The sequence below is a fragment of the Lampetra fluviatilis genome, chromosome 50, assembly GCF_964198595.1.
Source record: "Lampetra fluviatilis chromosome 50, kcLamFluv1.1, whole genome shotgun sequence".
NCBI lineage: Eukaryota > Metazoa > Chordata > Hyperoartia > Petromyzontiformes > Petromyzontidae > Lampetra > Lampetra fluviatilis.
Window position 1 is genome coordinate 7,599,914 of NC_136324.1, and position 23,648 is coordinate 7,623,561.

At 48.6% G+C, this 23,648-nt stretch overlaps 1 protein-coding gene across 1 annotated transcript; it reads right to left on the reverse strand.

Annotated features, from left to right (window-relative positions):
• Positions 1-1,059: 1,059 nt before the first annotated feature.
• On the reverse strand, positions 1,060-23,418 carry LOC144948679 (opsin-5-like). The gene is made up of 4 exons (XM_078878329.1): positions 20,904-23,418; positions 9,350-9,446; positions 5,858-6,092; positions 1,060-1,867 (listed from the first exon to the last, which is right to left on the reverse strand). Exons 1-4 carry the CDS (start codon positions 21,244-21,246, stop codon positions 1,250-1,252), a joined length of 1,293 nt encoding a protein of 430 aa, XP_078734455.1. The 5' UTR covers positions 21,247-23,418; the 3' UTR covers positions 1,060-1,249.
• Positions 23,419-23,648: the final 230 nt, after the last annotated feature.

Consider the following 23,648-nt stretch of genomic DNA (forward strand, 5'->3'; position numbering starts at 1 on the left):
GCCACGCATGCGGTTCGACGTTTCGCTCCACGCCCTGGCAGCTTCTTCAGGAACTGCGTCGACACTCCCGGCACGTGGGGCGAAACGTCGGGCACCGGTGCCGAACAACCGGCAAACAAAAACACACACACATTGTAGAGCTGGATAGCAGAACTGTTAGTTTTTTTCGGTAAAGTCACGTAGGTAAAAAAATAAAACATAATAACTAAGAGTATGAATCCTTGCAGCCACGAAAGCTTTAAATCTCGAATGGATAGCAGAACCTCGGCTACTGCATTTCTTTTCTTTTCAGCCTCCCTGCCGACGCTTTCAGTCATTTCTCAGCCTGGATCATGTTTAACCTTCCCCACAATTCCCACTGCTCTACTTTGACAACTCCATCGGCTCCCCGTCTTCTATCGCTGTGGGCCTCAATGCATCGCTCGTGCCCGCAACTTCCCTCCGTGGTCTTGTCACATTGCAAAATCTCGCTTCTCTCATCTCTCCACTGCTCTGTCCCATTGCCGTCCTTTGGGGTCGTCCATAAATGACGTCACGCGATTTTTGACGATTTTTGACCCCCCCCCCACGTCACACGGCGTCACAAAAAGTCAGACCCCCCCCCCTCAAATATGACGTCACAAAGCTCTGTCCCACCCCCCCCCCCCCCCCCCCCCCCAAAAATAAAACATGCTTCAAATCACTTTAAACTATTGTCACTGTAGTGCGTATTTAATGTGGCGTTGCACTCTGACGTCACATTTCTCCCCCTCCACCTCCGTCACACATTGTCACAAATGTCTGACCCCCCCCCCCCCCCAGGTGCGTGACGTCATTTATGGACGGCCCCTTTACGCTCCCAGCCTCTGCTGTCCCTCCCTGTGCCTCTCTCGCCCTGCTGCGCCCAGTCTCGCTCTCTCGCTCCTTCTCCCGTCTTGTTTCCCTTTCACTGCAGCCGCCTCTCCCTGCACTTGAACCAACCCCTAGCACTACCACTACCCCTATCACTACCCCAATCACTACCCCAACCCCTATCACTACCCCTACCCCAATCACTACCCCTATCACTACCCCACCCCTATCACTACCCCTATCACTAACTCCTAACCGCTCCCACCTGTCCTCGCCAAAAGCTACACCACCACTTTTAATAACCCCCCCCACCCCCCATCATTATGAACAACTACACATGATCATCTAAACGAACACGTGTTTTAATCGCTACAGAAACCTACGCGAGACGCGGAATCACGCGAGACGCGGCCACGAGCTACGTCCCCCTCTTCTCCGGCTTGCGCCCCGGAGGCGCCGCCTCGAGCAGCACGCGGTGCGTGCCCTCGACGGGAGACGCCGGCGGTGGCAGCAGCAGCCCCTTCGAACTCGCCGCGTAGGAGCTGCCGCCACCGCCGCCGTCGAAGCTGACGAGCGGGATCATCGCGGCGACGTCTTTCGGCGGGCGCGGGTCGTCATCCGTCGCGCCCTCCGCTTCGTTGGCGGCATCGCGAGCGGCGGCAGCGGCGCGGAGACCCACGCCGCCGCCGCCCGGCGGATGGCACCTGCCCGCGGGCCTGGCCTCGGTGATGCTCCACACGCGCTGGGAGCTCCTCCGCGCGGCGCGCTGGGGCAGAGGGGGCGCGCTCTCGCTGGACGCGCCCGGGCGCCGCGCGTCGAGGCAGGGGCAGGCCATGGAGCGCAGCTCCGCGCGGAAGGAGCGGCTGAACAGGTAGTAGATGAAGGGGTTGTAGACCGTGGAGGATTTGGCGAACAGGCAGGGCAGCAGCGCCACCAGCGGGGAGATGGAGCCCGGGCTGCGGAATAGCGACCAGAGGCTGACGATCGCATACGGAGACCAGCAGCCGATGAAGCCCACAGTCACCAGCACCGCCATCTGGAACACAGCGTGGGCACATTGATACTCAGTGGTGGGGCGTCTGCAATATTCCTGGCCACACAGAGATCAGCTGTCGCAGGTGGCTGCGAGTCACAGGCAGCGGCTGTACCTTCAGGGAGAACACTGGTGCCAAATGGTTGAGACGTACCGTGACAGGCGTCTGATTTATTTTTCATTCAATCATTTCACGGGATAATCTCCTAGAGGTGGGAACGTCTCGCTTTGCTACGGTGTCCCCAGCGTCAAGCGACTCACACGCCCAGCAAACCCACAATCGCACCGATACAAACATGTTTATATCTACAACGTATACATTTTACAGGTATACAATGTAAGATACATAATTGGTGCCTAGCACATCGTACAATGCATAAAGGCTGCCTTGTCTGCATGCATACAATGCATCTGATATTGTGTTTATCTAATCCCAGATACATTGTATAAATACTGCCTTGCACATCATACAATCTGTAAGGTCTGCCTTGGCTGCATAAATACAATGCATCTGATATTGTGTTTATATAATCCCAGATGCATTGAATAAATACTGCCTTGCACATCATACAATCTATAAGGTCTGCCTTGGCTGCATGCATACAATGTATGTGATATTGTGTTTATATAATCCCAGATGCATTGTATAAATACTGCCTTGTACATTGCATCAAGGCTTCTCTCTCTCCTTCGACTGCCACTCACAACCACCGCAGCCTCATCAATCGGCCCTCTGCCAGTCTCGCTGTGCCCAGCCCAGGAGCGCCCTTGCTGTCCCAAAGTCGCACAGGGCGACGTCTGATTTTGGGTTTGTTCCCCAGATTCACGCGATCCCCCCCCTCTCTCTCTCGCTGGCTCTCGGTGTAATTCCCAAAACGCCACCGCCGCACGCAGCGACTTCATTGTTCAATTGTCTTTGTCAGTGTTTCCTTATCCGGCACGGTCACCCACGTTTGTCTGGATTAGCCACGGTTGGCTACGTACGGTGCGAAAGAAGTTCAGCTTACACGCGTACATACGTTCGATTTTTTTTAGGCGGAGATCACACGAATCGAAGCACGAACACCTCTCCGCGTGTATTCCTGAGAGGGGGGAAAGGGAATCTGCACTGCCGCGCACTACAAACACCTTCTTCGGGAGGACACGCGTGTTCGTATTCGTATAAAATTTTGTTCTCAAAGCAAGTCACCGGGCGAGAGAACACTTTGACAGGCGTCACAACGCGAGCATCACGCCGCTTGACGTGGACGTCCGCAGAAACCGACGTCTCTGTTACGTCAGAGAGAGAAAAACCGATCGCGGCCACGCGTCGACGGGCTGGTGACGGTCGCGAGCACGTGGCACGGGAGATGCCCACGGCACCCCCACCCCCTCCTCCACCCCCCCCCCCCCACCGCCTTGCGCCCACCCACCGCCCCCCCCACCACCCCCTTCCCCCTACCCCCCTCCTACACCGCCCCCCCCACCACCCCCTTCCCCCCACCCCCCTCCCCCACCGCCCCCCACCCACCTCCCCCACCGCCCCCCCCCACCACCATACATACACCCCTTTCCCCAGCCATCATATTCAGCCCTTTTTCAATCCACTGCTGGATGAAAGCCCCCCCCCCCTCCACCCACGCGACGTAAGTCATGGGGGTTGTTTGACCATGCTTCACCACGCCGCTCACCACGCCGCTCACCACGCCACTCACCACGCCGCTCACGACGCCGCTCACCGTGGGTTGGTGAGGACGCAGAGCCACGCGCGTGGTAGCATTTCCTTAATAAACACATTGTGTTTGTTATTATCTGAAGATAAAATGTATCCTCAGTACTCGCACGCAGATCGATGGCGTCGTTCAAGTAACCGCTTTTTAAATTGCAATCATTTTCCTCGCGGCGTTGAGTTGGTGGCTCACGGTGATTCAAATTCAACAATAAAAGCAGCCTGGTTGGACACTGGAACAAACAGTGTCCCGGATAGAGTTGGAGGACCATTGATGATAATTTTTTAGTTTACATTTAGTTTGATTATTTTTATAGTATATATATATTATTTGTCTCTTAACTGTGATTTTTAAATATGTTATTATTGTTTTTTTATATTCGTTGAGAAACACTCCGTCCGTGCACTCCAATTGCCTGGGTGAAACGTGGGGCTTGGTTTTGCCCAATCCTGTCCAGCAAGTTCCACAAACTTCATAATCCGATTTTTTTGTTCTTTCAGAATCAGAATACTTACTTATATTGGAGGAATCCGATGAACTACGAAGCTCCGTATCACAGATGTCTGGTAGTTTTATTTCGATTTAAAGCTTTCGTGACTACAGGGATTCATCTTCTTGGTTCTTTCGGCAAAGTCACGTAGAAGGGAAGTAATAAAATAATAAAAATAAAACATAATAAAATAATTCTCACGACGTTTCGGCCACAACGCAAGCAGCCGTCCTCACTACCCCTGGGATGGATTTCATTCCACTACCCCTGGGATGGATTTCATGAGGACGGATGCTTGCGTTGTGGCCGAAACGTCGTGAGAATTATTTTATTATGTTTTATTTTTATTATTTTATGTCTGGTAGTGTTACAGATTTCCAGTAACTCATTAGACTAAGAGCATAGAAGTGCAGTCCATCACAATGGATTTTGCTGGCCTGTCCCCTTGCTGCTCGTTATGCAGCGCCCGCAAGCGAAGCCCTCTGGCGACCGGTTCCTGCACGGTGGTCGCCCATCCACGCACTACCCAGGCTCAACACCTGCTTAGCTTCCCAGATCTGAAAGGAGTTGCAAAACAAAATGATGCCCATTGTGACGGACGTAACTCCGCACGACTCTTTGTGTCCGGCATAAAAATACGGAAACGTGACAAGAGGGGCCAATGTGGGTCCTCACCATTTCCGTAGGGCCCTACAGTATTTAAATAATTAGACGTTTCGGGATGGTCCCCCTCCAATCCCCCCCTCCTTTGCTTGTGAACAAATAAGGTAATAATGGCATCAAACAAAACACCGCACACAACAGTGGGGAGGCCAGGAACAGCTCAGATATTCGTCGGTGTTGCTGGCTTGTTCCTTAAAAATTGATTTCATTCCCCTACCCCTGGGATGGATTTCATGCCACTACTCCTGGGATGGATTTCATTCCCCTACCCACGACATGGATTTCATTCCACTACCCATGACATGGATTTCATTTCACTACTCCTGACATGGATTTAATTCCACTACCCCTGGGATGAATTTCATGTCACTACCCCTGACATGGATTTCATTCCACTACCCCTGGGATGAATTTCATGTCACTACCCCTGACATGGATTTCATTCCCCTACCCACGACATGGATTTCATTCCACTACCCCTGACATGGATTTCATTCCACTACCCATGACATGGATTTCATTCCCCTACCCACGACATGGATTTCATTCCACTACCCATGACATTGATTTCATTCCACTACCCATGACATGGATTTCATTCCCCTACCCACGACATGGATTTCATTCCACTACCCATGACATGGATTTCATTCCCCTACCCACGACATGGATTTCATTCCACTACCCCTGACATGGATTTCATTCCACTACCCATGACATGGATTTCATTCCCCTACCCACGACATGGATTTCATTCCACTACCCATGACATTGATTTCATTCCACTACCCATGACATGGATTTCATTCCCCTACCCACGACATGGATTTCATTCCACTACCCATGACATGGATTTCATTCCCCTACCCACGACATGGATTTCATTCCACTACCCATGACATGGATTTCATTCCACTACCCATGACATGGATTTCATTCCACTACCCATGACATGGATTTCATTCCACTACTCCTGACATGGATTTCATTCCACTACCCATGACATGGATTTCATTCCACTACGCCTGGGATGGTTTTCATGCCACTACCCCTGGGATGGATTTCATTCCACTACCCCTGGGATGGATTTAATTCCACGACCCGCGGGGAAGGGGCAGGGGGCGTGCCAACCTTTGTGAGGCGGCTCTCGACGTGCCGAGCGGTGGGCGTGCGCCGCTTGGTGCGCACTTGGTGGTACGCGCGCCGCAGCTTGCACACGATGCCCGCGTAGCACAGGCCGATGGCGATCGCCGGCAACAGCAGGCAGAGCACGAACATGGCGTACAAGAAGGCCGCGCCTCCCGGCGTCAGCTGCAGCTCGGCCCAGGCCAGCGTGCACGACACGCCGAACGGCTCCACGCCGTAGCTGCTCGGCACACGCGCACAGACCACCCCATGCGGGCCCTGAGTGGACGGTTAACGCGTGTACGTGTGTGTGTTGAACTTCTTTCGCACCGTACGTAGCCAACCGTGCTAATCGGAGGCGCGGGGGAATGACGATAGGTAAACACAAAAATCCAGTTCGAACGAAAAAAGTTAGTTTTTCAATCTAGATGATGATTTAAAAGTGCATAGCTCGAGTGGATTACTACACTGGTCAACACACTTTTTCTGGCACAAGGTATCCCAACGGTATTAAGGTAATTTTGGGGTGCTGATTCCAAATCTGGCATCAGTTTTTGACTATCACATCAGGTTTTTGAGATAGCAAATATTGCATTTTCAATAAAAACTGCAGAAGAAATATATTAAATAAATGTGGATATCTACATAAAATGATATTATAAAAACACTATCCAAAAAATACAGCACCATATTTTAACACTAAAGCAGTCACTGACTCGCAACAACTTGCAATCATAAGTGACAGAGTTAATTTCGGGTAAAATCAATGAATATGGGGTATGCCGATAGCATAAAAATGATGTGATAGAGCAAATCTGAGATCAGATTTGGAATCAGCACCCTGAAATTAGTCTAAAACAGCTGCAAAAGTCCAGGCCAGAAAAAAATTGTTTTTTTTTGTTGACCAGTGTGATATTATCGGAAAGGTAGTGCATTGAGGACGGCCGCAGAAGCGCATCTGAAAGTGCGTGCGATGCGGTGACCGCCGCCTTTGTTCAATGGTCAGCCAAAAGCCGCTGCTGCTGCTGCTGCTACGAGGATGACCAGAGTTGCCGTAATGGATCATGCTACTTGACGAGAAAAGTGCTGCTCTCTTCCTGTTCTTCACAGCCACATGTTGGGCTCGGGCTGCTCAGATGCCCCGTCGCTCCTTCTCCTGGCCAAGGCTAAGGGCGGCAGTGAGTGATACTGCACCGTTAAATTTCGATTTAAAGCTTTCGTGACTGCAGGGATTCATCTTCTTGGTTCTTTCGGTAAAGTCACGTAGCAGGGAAGTAATAAAATAATGAAAAATAAAACTTAATAAAATAATTCTCACGACGTTTCGGCCACAACGCAAGCAGCCGTCCTCAGGTGAAGAAACGTCGTGAGAATTATTTTATTATGTTTTATTTTTATTATTTTATTACTTCCCTTCTACGTGACTTTACCGAAAGAACCAAGAAGATACTGCACCGGTTCTGCCCCTCCACCGCTTGGCCAACTTGTCGTGGATCAGCGCGGTGAAGTTTGGCTAAACAACCCCCGTGGCTGACGTGACGTGCGGGGAGCCATTGAATCCCGCGGTGAATTGTCAGAGACTGATGATGATGATTGTGATGGTGACGTTTAACAGAGCTCATTTGGTAGTACATGTTGTTTATGCCATTTATTGTGAAAATTCCATCAGTTCCTATGTTTGTTTTTTCATTGCTTTCATGGCTTTATTTTGGTGATTTCGAAAAGTGTATTGGTTTAGCCATGTTTGTTTGTTGTAGTACAGAGTTAGACTGATGGCCTTAATCTAAGTTGTCTTGTGGTTGTTGTTGTTGTTGTTTTTGACTTGCATCCCACTGAGATTTTTGCACACAGCGTTGGTGTACGGTGTTTTTTCTGCAATATTTTGCTGTCTTTTCTTGGATTTTCTGTTTGCACTTAGTCACATATTCACTTTAAGATGTTTTTTGTTCATGTTTTAGTTTTTTGTTTGTTGCGGTTGCACCCGATTCAAGAGCCGAATGGCTCACAGGGCTATAGCTAATAAATAAACCTGAACTTGATTTGAATTCAGTTGGAATAAAATGCGTGCGAATTTTTATTTGCAATGCAGTGATGGGAAACCAGGATGTAACTCATGGGGACCTCGATAACCCCCTCTCTATCTCTCTCGTTCGTCCATCATAGTTGCTGATGACCATGGCACGTTTGTCATTTTGTCGGGATTTCTCTGTGGCACACTGGACAGGTCAGGGAGGATGTAGAGCTCTGAGGTGCAGCCACACGTCCTTCCTTGGTAGATTTGCGCTGCTGCCTCTTCAAGATAGCACAGGAGCTTCTCCTACTCTCACAGAGGACTAGACCGTCCTGTGCTTTTCTTCTCCAGGCAGATGATGACCATTGCTGATGATGTTGATGATGAAATGCAGATGATGGGAGCAGTTGGCAGTTTCAGTGGTTACTGCACTCCGCTATGAACCCCATGACCTGAGTAAAGGTTCCTGGCCGTGCCTCACGGCCGTGGATTACGAGCAAAATACCTTCGCCGATCGTGCCACTGCTGCTCCCAAACTTAACCAACTCACTTGGAGAGGTTAAATATGGTTACACGACCCCCAATTGACCGACGTGGCGTGGCGAGGCCTTCACCCATACAGCCGTGGGTTGAAAACGCTCTGGCGTGCATCAATGTCATAAAAAACTAAACTATAAAACTATCTGTTTTATTCTTGGTTCGTTCGGTAAAGTCACGTAGAAGGGAAATAATAAAATAATAACATTTAAACATAATAGGATGGCTGCTTGCGTTGTGGCCAAAACGTCGTGAGAATTTTATCTTATTATGTTTTATTTTTTATTATTTTATTATTTCCCTTCTACGTGACTTTACCGAAAGAACCAAGAATATGAATCCATGCAGTTCACGAAAGCTTTAAATCGACTATTTTTTTATTTTACCAGGTAAGGCCCACTGACCGAAAAGCTCTTTTTCAGAAGCGACCTGGCCACAAATGACAGCTCAACGAAGTGTGCTTATTATGTGGAAATCGAGAGCAGATACATTCTCTAAACGCGTGACGTTGATTCTAAATGTGGAGGAAATAACCGGAGGAGCCGGAGAAAAAAAAAATCCACACGACCACGAAGAGAGAGACACACAAACTCCAAATATACAACAAGCGTCAGGTTCGGGATCGAAGCCACGACCCCCTGTATACCGGGCGAGGGAGTTAACATCTCTTCTAGATTTGAAGTTTTCGTGACTGCAAGGATTCATACTCTTAGGTTTTTTCGGTAAAGTCACGTAGGTAAAAAAATTAATTAAAAGTTAATACATTTATTTCCATTATTACTTTTATTAACTTTTAATTGTATTTTCTACCTACGTGGCTTTACCGAAAAAACCTAAGAGTAGTTAACATCTCGCCACCGTGGCACTGTGAATGTGGCCCAAAGGCCTGTTTAGGCTATAGGGGGGGGGGGGGATCTTTGTCTTTGGAGGAGGTAGAGACGAGAAGGCACCTGCCCCATCCCAGGAGAGGGAGGCAGGACCAGAGCAGCGCGTAGGCCCACACCGCCACGATCACCGCCAGCATCGCTCGCTTGGTGATTTTCTTCACTGCGGACGAGAAACATCGATTGAGGTTAACGACAAACTTCCAGATTTGAAGCTTTCGTGACTGCAAGGATTCATATTCTTAGGTTTTTTTTTCGGTAAAGTCACGTAGGTAAAAAATTAAAATTAATAAAAATAAAATAAAAATTAAATACAAATCATGATTTGTATTTTTATTTTATTTTATTAAATCCTTTATATTAAGTTCGCTTGCTTGCTTACGACCGTGCAAATCTTTCGGTCGTTTTTTAACCCACTTCCCGTGATCCAATCGAGCTGATATTTTCCACACAGACTCGTTGTGCGTGACAATTAATGTTCGTGAAAATGTTTTTCCAAAATGTTACACTTTTTAGGACAAAAATATTCTATTTAATTACCAATTGCTTAATGGTGCAATGCAATCATCTGACCCATAGGTGGCAGCCATCTCAAGCCAGAGGACGAGAGGACGCATATAAAGGATTTATAGTGAAAAACTTAGTTTTTACGGGTTATACTTGTTTTTATTTTACTTTTATTAATTTACATTTTTTTTCCTACGTGACTTTACCGAAAAAACCTAATAATATTAACGACAAACCTCCGATCGGCACGGTTGGCTACGCAAGGTGCGAAATAAGTTCAACGTACACACACACACAACAATGATTAGGTAAACACTTACGGGTGCACAAACGCCCCCCCCCCACGCTCCCCGCATCCTTGTCACGAAACAGAGTTGTTAAAAGATAAAAATCGGTAAACCTGTAATTGTGTTCAGAAATTACTACTCAAGCTTCGCCCATTCGACGTTTCATTTTAAGACCTCGGTCTTATTGATGAATGCGCTGTGGGGTTATTTTTCCCGGTTCACAGCGCTTTGTGCACCACTGCCAACGCAGCAGTTAGTAGCATTGCCGAATCGTTTCTTTCATTTTAACGTCATCTTAGACGTGTGCATGTCACTGTGTGTGTGTCACTGTGTGTGTGTCACTGTGTGTGTGTCACTGTGTGTGTGTCACTGTGTGTGTGTCACTGTGTGTGTGTCACTGTGTGTGTGTCACTGTGTGTGTGTCACTGTGTGTGTGTCACTGTGTGTATTGACTTGCGGAGCGGCAGTGTAGCGGTTAGTGCTACGCTGTGCTACGAACCTGGCGACCCGGGTTCGATTCCCGCTCACGGCCAACACCGGTGACGATTATTTGAACCGGTCCTGGGGCCTCCCATAGGTCGACTTAGCCTCAAATTAGTACCTGGTGCGGTGTGTAAACATCGCCACTGGGGAGAAAAAGGCGGCCGGGCGTGGTGCTGTCCACCCACCCCCTCGTGTACCGTTCCGGCCTTCATAGGTGTTCGCTAACAGCACTTGCTCATACAGTCTGTTAAGGCTATACGGGGATCTTTGTATTGACTTGTGACGGTGTAGCGGTAAGCGCGCTGCACGCTACGATCCCAACAAACCCGAGTTCGATTCCAGCTCACGGCCAACATCAGTGACGAATATCTGAACCGGTCCTGGGGCCTCCCATAGGTCGACTCAGCCTCAAATGAGTACCTGGTTGTCATGTGTAAACATCGCCCCACTCGGGAGACAAAGGTGGCCGGGCGTGGTGCCGGCCACCCACCCACCACCTCGTGTGCCGTGCCGGCCTGCGTAGGTGCTCGCGAACAGCACTTGCCCCAACAGTCTGTAAAGGCTACACGGGGGATCATCTTCTTAGGTTTTTTCGGTAAAGTCACGTAGAAAGTAAAATAAAATAAAAACAAAAATCACGACGTTTCGGAGGCAACACAAGTCTCCGTCATCAGGTGGGACCGTCACAGCCAGATTAGCTGTATCAAGTGAGGCAATGATTCAAGATGTAATCCCTTAAAAGCGAGTTGAGGGGGGAGGGAGAGGGAGGGGGGAGCTCATCAGACTATGGTAGCCAATGAAAGGAACGTATCGGGAGGGAGGGGGGGCGAGGCCAAAAGGGTGGGCGATGGACGTGGAAGCGCTTGTGCCCAAGCGGCCAATTACTGCACACGCCAACACAATGGAGCGATTGTGCGCAAGCGGCCAGCCACTGCACCCGCCAACACAATGGGCAGAGAGGAGGAGGGGGAGGTCTAATACACATGACAGACAAAAGAACGAAAATGATGATGGGTACAAACTTAGGGGGAGCTCATCAGACTATGGTAGCCAATGAATGGAACGTATCGGGAGGGGGGGGGGGGGGCGGGGGGGGGGGCGAGGCCAAAAGGGTGGGCGACGGACGTGGAAGCGCTTGTGCGCAAGCGGCCAATTACTGCACACGCCAACACAATGGAGAGAGAGGGGGAGGGGGGGTCTGATACACATGATAGACAAAAGAACGAAAATGCCCATGTTTATACCAATGCTGGCTGAACAATGAAGAGAGTACTGTTAAAATAACTGGGGATGTTAACACTCGGTAAAGTACAGTAAAATAGTGCCTGTCAGATAAGATGGTCCAAAAATGTTTGTGATTAAGTCTTTTTTGCGTGGTTGATAACATCTTTCCAATGATTACTAAGTTTGTACCCATCATCACGGTTGAAATTATGTCTGTGTTTGTATATTTGTATGGCTTCGTGTACAAACCTTTGATGGTAGCCGGGAGGTTTGCAGAGAACCTTGGTCTCGGAAAAGACAATTTCATGAGAGCCCACCGAGTTGTAGCAATGATTTGGCCACGGCAGAAGAATCAGTTCTGCCGTGTTTCAGATCTGACTTGTGCTCGCGGACACGATCAGAAACATGACGTTTCGTTTCTCCAATGTAGCAATCACCACAAATGCAACTCAATTTGTAGACTCCAGGATACTGTAAGTCAGGAACGACATCCTTCACAGATGGAATCAGATCACGGATTTTATGCACTGTACTGAATCGGACTTGGATCTTATGTTTGTTTAGAATTTTGGAGATCTTTTTGGTCACGCCAGCTATGTATGGTAACGTGATGGTTTTGGTCGGAGTTTCATGTGGCTGTTTCTGTGTGGTGGGAGAGACAGCTTGGCGGATAGTACGGTCAGAGTATCCGTTCATCCTGAGGGCCCGATGTACATGTCTTAATTCACCGGTCAGGTGGTGTTTGTCAGAAATGCCATGTGCTCTGTGGTATAGCGTTTTGATGAGAGAGTTCTTTTGAGATGGGTGGTGGTGGGAATCCGGGTTCAAGTAGGAGTCTGTGTGGGTGGCTTTTCTGTAGACAGAATGTCCCAAGGAACCGTCAGGACTCCTCTCAAACAGAATATCCAAGAATGGTAGTTTACCGTCTTTCTCCACTTCCATGGTGAATCTGATGGATGGGTGTCTAGAATTGATGTGGTCAAAGAAGTGGTTCAATGCTGGGAGGCCATGTGGCCAGATGACGAAAGTGTCATCCACATATCTCTTCCACAGGGAAGGACGCAGGGTGGATGTCTGGATGGCGTCTGATTCAAACTTTTCCATGAATATGTTGGCTATAACTGGTGACAAAGGGGAGCCCATAGGGGTACCCTCATTCTGTTTGTAGAAGGTGCCATTCCAGGTAAAATAGGTGTTGGTGAGGCAATGCCTAACCAGCGCAGGTGCATCAGAATTCAATCCATGTTGGTCTAAGTCCTCAATTATTGTTAGGGTGTCCGGTACTGGGACTTTGGTAAACAAAGATACTACATCAAAGCTGACGAGGATGTCATCAGGAGATAGTACCATGTCCTTAACCATAGAGACTAATAGGGTTGAGTTGAGTACTGCTGAAGAGGTCTTGCCTGTGAAAGGGAGCAGAGTATCTGATAGAAAACAGGCTAGTTTGTACGTAGGAGAGTTTATCGTCGACACAATGGGTCGTAGCAGGGTACCTTCCTTATGGATTTTGGGAAGACCATAGAGTCTGGGATGTCTTGCCGCCGATGGTTTTAGAGAGGGACGTTTGCTCTCTAAAACCATCGGCGGCAAGACCTCCCAGACTCTATGGTCTTCCCAAAATCCATAAGGAAGGCACCCCGCTACGACCCATTGTGTCGACGATAAACTCTCCTACGTACAAACTAGCCCGTTTTCTATCAGATACTCTGCTCCCTTTCACAGGCAAGACCTCTTCAGCAGTACTCAACTCAACCCTATTAGTCTCTATGGTTAAGGACATGGTACTATCTCCTGATGACATCCTCGTCAGCTTTGATGTAGTATCTTTGTTTACCAAAGTCCCAGTACCGGACACCCTAACAATAATTGAGGACTTAGACCAACATGGATTGAATTCTGATGTACCTGCGCTGGTTAGGCATTGCCTCACCAACACCTATTTTACCTGGAATGGCACCTTCTACAAACAGAATGAGGGTACCCCTATGGGCTCCCCTTTGTCACCAGTTATAGCCAACATATTCATGGAAAAGTTTGAATCAGACGCCATCCAGACATCCACCCTGCGTCCTTCCCTGTGGAAGAGATATGTGGATGACACTTTCGTCATCTGGCCACATGGCCTCCCAGCATTGAACCACTTCTTTGACCACATCAATTCTAGACACCCATCCATCAGATTCACCATGGAAGTGGAGAAAGACGGTAAACTACCATTCTTGGATATTCTGTTTGAGAGGAGTCCTGACGGTTCCTTGGGACATTCTGTCTACAGAAAAGCCACCCACACAGACTCCTACTTGAAACCGGATTCCCACCACCACCCATCTCAAAAGAACTCTCTCATCAAAACGCTATACCACAGAGCACATGGCATTTCTGACAAACACCACCTGACCGGTGAATTAAGACATGTACATCGGGCCCTCAGGATGAACGGATACTCTGACCGTACTATCCGCCAAGCTGTCTCTCCCACCACACAGAAACAGCCACATGAAACTCCGACCAAAACCATCACGTTACCATACATAGCTGGCGTGACCAAAAAGATCTCCAAAATTCTAAACAAACATAAGATCCAAGTCCGATTCAGTACAGTGCATAAAATCCGTGATCTGATTCCATCTGTGAAGGATGTCGTTCCTGACTTACAGTATCCTAGAGTCTACAAATTGAGTTGCATTTGTGGTGATTGCTACATTGGAGAAACGAAACGTCATGTTTCTGATCGTGTCCGCGAGCACAAGTCAGATCTGAAACACGGCAGAACTGATTCTTCTGCCGTGGCCGATCATTGCTACAACTCGGTGGGCTCTCATGAAATTGTCTTTTCCGAGACCAAGGTTCTCTGCAAACCTCCCGGCTACCATCAAAGGTTTGTACACGAAGCCATACAAATATACAAACACAGACATAATTTCAACCGTGATGATGGGTACAAACTTAGTAATCATTGGAAATATGTTATCAACCACGCAAAAAAGACTTAATCACTAAATTTTTTGGACCATCTTATCTGACAGGCACTATTTTACTGTACTTTACCGAGTGTTAACATCCCCAGTTATTTTAACAGTACTCTCTTCATTGTTCAGCCAGCATTGGTATAAACATGGGCATTTTCGTTCTTTTGTCTATCATGTGTATCAGACCCCCCCTCCCCCTCTCTCTCCATTGTGTTGTCGTGTGCAGTAATTGGCCGCTTGCGCACAAGCGCTTCCACGTCCGTCGCCCACCCTTTTGGCCTCGCCCCCCCCCCGCCCCCCCCCCCCTCCCTCCCGATACGTTCCATTCATTGGCTACCATAGTCTGATGAGCTCCCCCTAAGTTTGTACCCATCATCATTTTCGATCTTTTGTCTATCATGTGTATTAGACCTCCCCCTCCTCCTCTCTGCCCATTGTGTTGGCGGGTGCAGTGGCTGGCCGCTTGCGCACAATCGCTCCATTGTGTTGGCGTGTGCAGTAATTGACCGCTTGGGCACAAGCGCTTCCACGTCCATCGCCCACCCTTTTGGCCTCGCCCCCCCTCCCTCCCGATACGTTCCTTTCATTGGCTACCATAGTCTGATGAGCTCCCCCCTCCCTCTCCCTCCCCCCTCAACTCGCTTTTAAGGGATTACATCTTGAATCATTGCCTCACTTGATACAGCTAATCTGGCTGTGACGGTCCCACCTGATGACGGAGACTTGTGTTGCCTCCGAAACGTCGTGATTTTTGTTTTTATTTTATTTTACTTTCTACGTGACTTTACCGAAAAAACCTAAGAAGATGATTCCTTGCAGTCACGAAAGCTTCAAATCTAGAATTAATACACGGGGGATCTTTGTTTTTGATGTGTGGTTGTCCACCAAAGGTTAATTTGAGCTATTAGAGAGGACAGCACACGGAAATGTGTTGTCATTGTCAGTTTCAAACGTAGGCTTTCGCGACCAATATTATTCATAATTAAGGGTGTTTTGGGTTGTATATATGTTGAACTTCTTTCGCACCGTACGTAGCCAATCGTGCTAATCGGAAGTGCGTTATTGTCATGCCACCGCCTCCCTCGCCTGCTAAGGCATTCGACCAACGCAGAATGTATATCCACAATAGAAGTTTCTTTGGGTTAGATCTCGTCAGTATAAATGTGTCGTTAACCAGCCACCACCCGACACATCCAACCATTAAGGTTTGTCACGTAAACAAAACGCGCCAATTAGCTACTACTTCAGCCCACCGGTGTGTTGGAGAGTAAACCCACAACATTTAGAATTTGAGCACGACGCTTCGCCGGTAATTACATCCGGCATCATTATGTTTTCATTGTCATCGTCTTAAAGCTTTCGTGACTGCAGGGATTCATCTTCTTGGTTCTTTCGGTAAAGTCACGTAGATTGGAAATAATAAAATAATAAAAATAAAACATAATAAAATAATTCTCACGACGTTTCGGCCACAACGCAAGCAGCCGTCCTCAGGTGAAGAACAGGTCTGTCTTCTTGACAGCCGTCCTCAGGTGAAGAACAGGTGTGTCTTCTCGACAGACCTGCTCTTCACCTGAGGACGGCTGCTTGCGTTGTGGCCGAAACGTCGTGAGAATTTTTTTATTATGTTTTATTTTTATTATTTTATTATTTCCATTCTACATGACTTTACCGAAAGAACCAAGAAGATTGTCATCGTCGTTATCATTGTTGCCATCATTTCGATCGCTCTCATCGGGTCTGAGCGAGCAGGGGTGAGACGATTGCGTGAGTATGAAATAAAGAGGACGCACGTGGCGAGGATAATTTGAAAGGACACGTGGAGACAACCCTTTCTCAACCGCCTCCATTCCATCCATCGCACGGGTCCGTCAACTCTGGCTGGATTCAATCCGTTCCCCGGCTGCTCTCCAGGCCACGGTTTAACTCCAGCACTCGGCTTAGATCTATAAAGGCTTTTACACTATGAGATCTCTTTTACCAGTGGCAAAATATAATAGTAGGTTTTTACCCTTTTAACTGGTACAAAACTGACACCTTTATTCAAGGCATCATGTTTGCAATGACCACAACACAAGTAGTCAAAAAAGCAAACAAAAAGAAGAAACTCTGATAAGGATGATAATATGCACTGTCCTTGAAGTTGATTGGCCCACACCCGAGACGGCTTTCTTTAGAGCCTAGTCCCCATTGAATAAAGGTGTCAGTTTTGTACCAGTTAAAAGGGTAAAAACCTACTATTATATTTTGCCACTGGTAAAAGAGATCTCATAGTGTAAATGCTTACCCCGAGCTCTCAATACTCTGATATTGCACTGTGTTTGAGTTGTACGCCTTCTGGTGTCATCTGGCCCTACACCAATGGGGACTAGGCTCTAAAGAAAGCCGTCTCGGGTGTGGGCCAATCAACTTCAAGGACAGTGCATATTATCATCCTTATCAGAGTTTCTTCTTTTTGTTTGCTTTTTTGACTACTTGTGTTGTGGTCATTGCAAACATGATGCCTTGAATAAAGGTGTCAGTTTTGTACCAGTTAAAAGGGTAAAAACCTACTATTATATTTTGCCACTGGTAAAAGAGATCTCATAGTGTAAATGCTTACCCCGAGCTCTCAATACTCTGATATTGCACTGTGTTTGAGTTGTACGCCTTCTGGTGTCATCTGGCCCTACACCAATGGGGACTAGGCTCTAAAGAAAGCCGTCTCGGGTGTGGGCCAATCAACTTCAAGGACAGTGCATATTATCATCCTTATCAGAGTTTCTTCTTTTTGTTTGCTTTTTTGACTACTTGTGTTGTGGTCATTGCAAACATGATGCCTTGAATAAAGGTGTCAGTTTTGTACCAGTTAAAAGGGTAAAAACCTACTATTATATTTTGCCACTGGTAAAAGAGATCTCATAGTGTAAATGCTTACCCCGAGCTCTCAATACTCTGATATTGCACTGTGTTTGAGTTGTACGCCTTCTGGTGTCATCTGGCCCTACACCAATGGGGACTAGGCTCTAAAGAAAGCCGTCTCGGGTGTGGGCCAATCAACTTCAAGGACAGTGCATATTATCATCCTTATCAGAGTTTCTTCTTTTTGTTTGCTTTTTTGACTACTTGTGTTGTGGTCATTGCAAACATGATGCCTTGAATAAAGGTGTCAGTTTTGTACCAGTTAAAAGGGTAAAAACCTACTATTATCTATAAAGGCTGTTATTGGCCACAATATCCAAATGCTGAAAGAAATGACTCTGCTAATTACTCAATTGGGATCACACACAGTAGTGGCAGCAGCAGCAAGGGCTACATCGTGCCTTACTGCAAAACAACGTATCAGGACCCTCCTGAACGAGAGTCTTGAGACTCGGTGAGACTTTCCTGGGTGAACAGAAGTGACGTAATAAGTAAGAATGTTTTTCCTTCAAATTGCACCAAGTAAACATGTAACGTTTACTGGCTTCAGAGGCAATTGTGTAGTACCACTTGTGAGTATGTGTGCGTGTGCTCTTGCGGAAAATGTTCAAAGGTGAATATCTCTTCGAATCAGTGAACACGTTCTGTCGAATCAGGGGAGCAGCGGTGAAAATCCATAGTGCCGATCCATGTGAAACGACATTCACTTCAAGAAAATTGGTGAACCATTGGACAGCCAATTTTAGTTGGCAGATTGCGGGGCTTTTTATTTGGGACAATTTTTTTTTATTTAATAGATATATAAAATAAATATTCTCGCTTGAGTTTTCGGTCACAACAATAGGTCAGCATATCCTTTCAATATTTTTATTTTCCTAAATATTTTTTCTTCTTCCAATAAACTGTTTGTAAATGTACAGACTGATTGTTCGCATTCATGAATTAAATATTAATACAATCGTATACTAGTGTTTTTAGCAATGTGTTCGATTAGCACGGTTGGCTACGTGCGTTGCAACATACATGCATGCAAAATCAAATTCAACACATTCATAAATACCAATGTGTGACCTTAAACGAACAAAAAAACATCATTGTTAACGTTCTCTCAAGAAGGATTAGTGCCCGAAACGTCACCTCTTGTGTTGTTTTTTTCTTCCGATCAAAGCCAACCAGTGTGCTTTGAGTTGTTTTCGATATTGTCAACCTTACAAACATTCCAAGAATGCCAGTGAACGTCGCTCACATCAAAATCATGGCGCTCGTGATCCGATCTCCGCCCCCCATTTGAGATAAGATCATCCGCAATTAAACTTGTGAGCTTGTAGTCCACCAGCATTATTGTGAAAGTTCATCACTGCCGTCCTGAGACATAGCTGAGCGTTTATTTGTTTTTTCAATCAAATTCAACTTTTGCCGAGCAACCAATCGCCGCATGTGATTGACGTGGGGAGGGGGGGGTGGATGAGATGAATCTTCTAAGGCACAGACACGCGGATTGTGGGGGATGCAGGCTGTGTGGGGTTTCTATTTGTTCACGAGTCAACGAGCGACGGTTATCTCTGGGGGGTCGAGGGGCTACACAGCTCTGAAGTGGAGACGCCGTTTTCGTTGCTCCACTTTCGGCTCCATCAGCTGACTCGTCTACGAGGGGGACAAGCCCGTGCCTGGCTTCCCCAAACACTCTCGACTTTTTGCCCCGCCTCGAAGGGCAGCAAAATCGTCGCCGTCGTTCGCTGCCCTCGATCGAGCTTCGCAAATCTACAGCAGCAGCAGCGGCGGCAGCGGCAGCGGTAGCCCTAACCCCCCGTTGGCCGTCAATTCACCCTTAGAGAGACAGGAGAGAGATTGAGCTCAACGACTGCTCTTTCCTCCCACTCGTCAGCTACCAAATTCTACTCCATCGTGACCCCGAATTTGTGACATCGAGAGGAAGGGAGGGGGGGAGGTGGAAACTAATCACGACAAAATCTTTGTAGCCCCACCCCCTCTCCAACGCGGCGCCCGGACTCTCCGTCCTGTCGCTCACCACGCATTCGGAGAATCGCAGCGTGCGACTTTCCCCGCGTGTTTGCTTCCAAAAAACCCCAAAAAATGTTCATTGGCTCTCCCAAGAACTTACTCGGATGACACCGCGAATTTATTTGTCGCGTTGTCCATTGCAACAGCGACAAGAGGCGGTGGTGCAAGGCGGCGTCACTCCGGGTAGAGGATTTAGAGGGAGATAGTCTACAGCTAAGCCAACGATGGATAATTGACAGCAAAAAAACCCGAAACCACCAGAGATGGGGGGGGGGGTTGCAATCCATTTCACTTACCAAGGGCTCAGTCGTAAAGAAAAAGGCACAGCTAAAGAAACTATTGACGTGTAAAAAAACGCATCGAATCTTTCCAATCCATAATTACAAACACCAAAGAGTGAATAAAACAGAAGTGCTCCAAGCTTAATCTAGTGGAGAACCGTAAGAAAGGGAAAAAAAACAACGATGGGAATGTATTTATTTATTCATGAAAACCCTGTTCCCGCTGCGTTTCTACGACCGCTGAACAGCGAACCCGGACGGGTTTACGCGCCAGTCGATTAGGGCCAGACGAAAATTCCCATGGCATCCTGACCAGGCACGCACGATCTCCCCAAACACATTCCTGCTGCGGAGGGAGCTGGAACGTTGGGTTGCTCGGTCAATGGCCAGGGTCAAAGGCGGCGTGGTATATTCCGCAAATATGGCCGACTGTGAGGGCGGGCACAAGCCGGCGTGAGTAGGTTAAACGTTGAGTTTTATAAGGGCACCACGGGGTGACCAGCCCCTCCCTACCTAGCCCCACCCCTCCCACCCCCCACCCAGCCCCACCCTCCCCACCCAGCCCATCCCCACCCTCCCCACCCAGCCCCTCCCCACCCAGCCCCCCCACACCCTCCCTCCCCACCCAGCCCCTCCCCACCCTCCCCTCCGCACCCAGCCCCACTCTCCCCACCCAGCCCCTCCCCACCCCCCCTCCCCACCCAGCCCCTCCCTCCCCACCCAGCCCCTCCCTGCACGACGGACACAATAATCCCCTGTGGGCTGGTGTAACCAGGAGGTTCCTACCAGTACAACCGGTCCTTAGTTTGCTTTGCATGGCCACGGTCACTGTGACCTCGCGTCTTCGATGCTCCATCCACGAAGGAGGCCGTGTTGTTGACAACAACCACAAACAATAACAAAAACAACAACAACAACAACAACGAGATGCACCAACTCTCACCGTGGACCTGCGTCGAGGTGCCCTTGTAACGCACCCCGGCCATGGCCGTGAGCGTCCCCATGCTCGCCGTGCCGAAGAAGAATCCCGCGAAGGCGTAGTAGGTGCACACGGACTGCCCCCCGAGCCAGCGGTGGCTCCACGCCGAGGCCACCGCCAGCGGGTAGATGGAGGCGGCGATGCCCAGGTCGGTGAGCGCCAGGTTCACAGACAGCAGCTCGGGGCCATTGAGCCGTGCCCAGCGGCGCGCCGCGACTCCCAGCACGGCGCCGTTGCCCACGAGGGAGAGCACCGCTACGGGGAGGGCGGGAGAGGGGGGAGCGCCACCTCGGCGGAACTCATTCATTCACTCATTCGTTCATTCACTCATTTGTTCACTCATTCGTTCACTCATTCATTCACTCATTCATTCACTCATTCGTTCACTCATTCGTTCACTCATTCGTTCACTCATTCATTCACTCATTCGTCCACTCAATCGTTCACTCATTCATTCATTCACTCATTCATTCACTCATTCGTTCATTCACTCATTCACTCATTCGTTCACTCATTCATTCACTCATTCATTCACTCATTCATTCACTCATTCGTCCACTCAAACGTTCACTCATTCATTCACTCATTCATTCACTCATTCATTCACTCATTCGTTCACTCATTATTTCGCTCATTCGTTCACTCATTCATTCACTCATTCGTCCACTCATTCATTCACTCATTAATTCACTCATTCGTTCACTCATTCATTCACTCATTCATTCTCTCATTCGTTCACTCATTCGTTCACTCATTCATTCACTCATTCGTTCGTTCGTCACGCGTGGTCAGCGGTGGAACGCTGCGCCGAACGCGTGACCTCTTGCGACAGCGTTCGCGTAAAACTGCCCTTGGCTGCCGTAAAACCGGCGTCTCGAGTGATTTGTTCGATCCACGGATCCTTTGGGGGTCGCAGTCCACCTCGAGCGTCGACCGCCGGCTGAAGTTGCGCAATTTGCTGCTGCAGGGGTTTGCGCATCAGGACGGGGGCGCGACGCGGCGTTCACAAAGTGACACCGCAGCCGTCTCCCTCCAACTGAGCTCTCGATCGCGAGGAGACCCGTCGGTCGCAGATGCTGACGGTGACATTGCTGACCAAGTCCAACCGTCGGATGCCATGAAGGCGCCTTTTGGCATCTCCGCAGGCGGAAACGCGAGAGGTCGCGTATCGACATTCTCCCGCACTGTGAACTCTGCGTTGTGGCCAAGGCCCGGCGAGCCGGCGCGTCTCGGGTGCACGTGCCGGCAGTGGAGCTGCTGCAGAGGTCGCAACCGGGTACCCGATACCCGTACCCTACCCGATACCCGGCTACCCGTACCCGGCTGGGTACGGGTAGCCGTTTGCGACCCTGGTGCGGCCGGGTACGGGTACGGGTAGGCCGTGAGTCACTGGTGAGTAACCGTCTGTCACTCATTTCGGGTAGGGTACGGGTACGGGTAGGGAACGGGTACCTGTACCCGGCCGGGTACGGGTACCTATTTGCGACCCTGGTGCGGCCGGGTACGGGTAAGGAATCAAAACCCGTTTGCGACCTCTGAGCTGCTGTGTGGAGGGGGCCGCAGGGACAGCAGCTCACCGCGAAGGAGAGTGAGTGGCTTTGCTCTTTGGTTCTTTCGGTAAAGTCACGTAGAAAGAAAATAAATTAAATAATAGAATACGACGTTTCGATTGCAACACAAGCAGTCGTCATCAGGTAGAACTAAATTTGAGAGACAAAACACAGACACGGAGACACACGGACAGACACACACAAGCAGAGAGAGACAACACAGAGACACACAGAGAGAGACACACAACATAGACACACAGAGAGAGACACAGAGAGACACACAGAGAGAGACACACAACACAGACACACAGAGAGAGACACACAGAGAGAGACACACACATAGACACACAGAGAGAGACAACAGAGACACAGAGAGAAACACATAGAGAGAGACACACAGCATAGACACACAGAGAGAGACACACAACATAGACACACAGAGAGAGACACACACATAGACACACACAGACACACAGAGAGACACACAGAGAGAGACACACAGCATAGACACACAGAGAGAGACACACAACATAGACACACAGAGACCCAATGCCTCTGTGTCGTGGCCTTAAATAGAGAGAGGGGGGGGCAGCGAGATAGGTGGGTCTGCTGGAGCAGAGAAATTAGCATGTCAATTAAAGACCTGTGTGGAAATCCACCTCGCGGCGGTCGGGGGAAAGAAAGAGCGAATAGACCTATGAGAGCCTGGTAAATTTTAGAGAGAGAAATAGGTAGTTGTGTGTCTCTCTCTGTGTGTCTGTGTTGTCTCTCTCTCTGCTTGTGTGTCTGTCTGTGTGTCTCCGTGTCTGTGTTTTGTCTCTCAAATTTAGTTCTACCTGATGACGACTGCTTGTGTTGCAATCGAAACGTCGTATTCTACAGTACCCTACTCCAGGGTACTGTAATTCAGGAACGACATCTTTCAGGAACGACATCTGTGAAGGATGTCGTTCCTGACTTACAATACCCTGGAGTCTACAAACTAAGTTGCAGTTGTGGTGATTGCTACATTGGAGAAACGAAACGTCATGTCTCTGATCGAGTCCGCGAGCACAAGTCAGATCTGAAACACGGCAGAACTGATTCTTCGGCCGTTGCCGATCATTGCTACAACTCTGTGGGCTCTCATGAAATTGTCTTTTCCGAGACCAAGGTGCTC

Excerpts from the sequence above, each read along its gene's own strand:
- LOC144948679 (XM_078878329.1), bottom strand. The coding sequence starts at position 21,246 with ATGAATGAGTTCCGCCGAGGTGGCGCTCCCCCCTCTCCCGCCCTCCCC. Across the intron at positions 9,447-20,903 it reads CACCTCGACGCAGGTCCACG|TGAAGAAAATCACCAAGCGA; the intron begins GTGAGAGTTGGT and ends TCTCGTCCGCAG. Across the intron at positions 1,868-5,857 it reads TCGAGAGCCGCCTCACAAAG|ATGGCGGTGCTGGTGACTGT; the intron begins GTTGGCACGCCC and ends GCTGTGTTCCAG.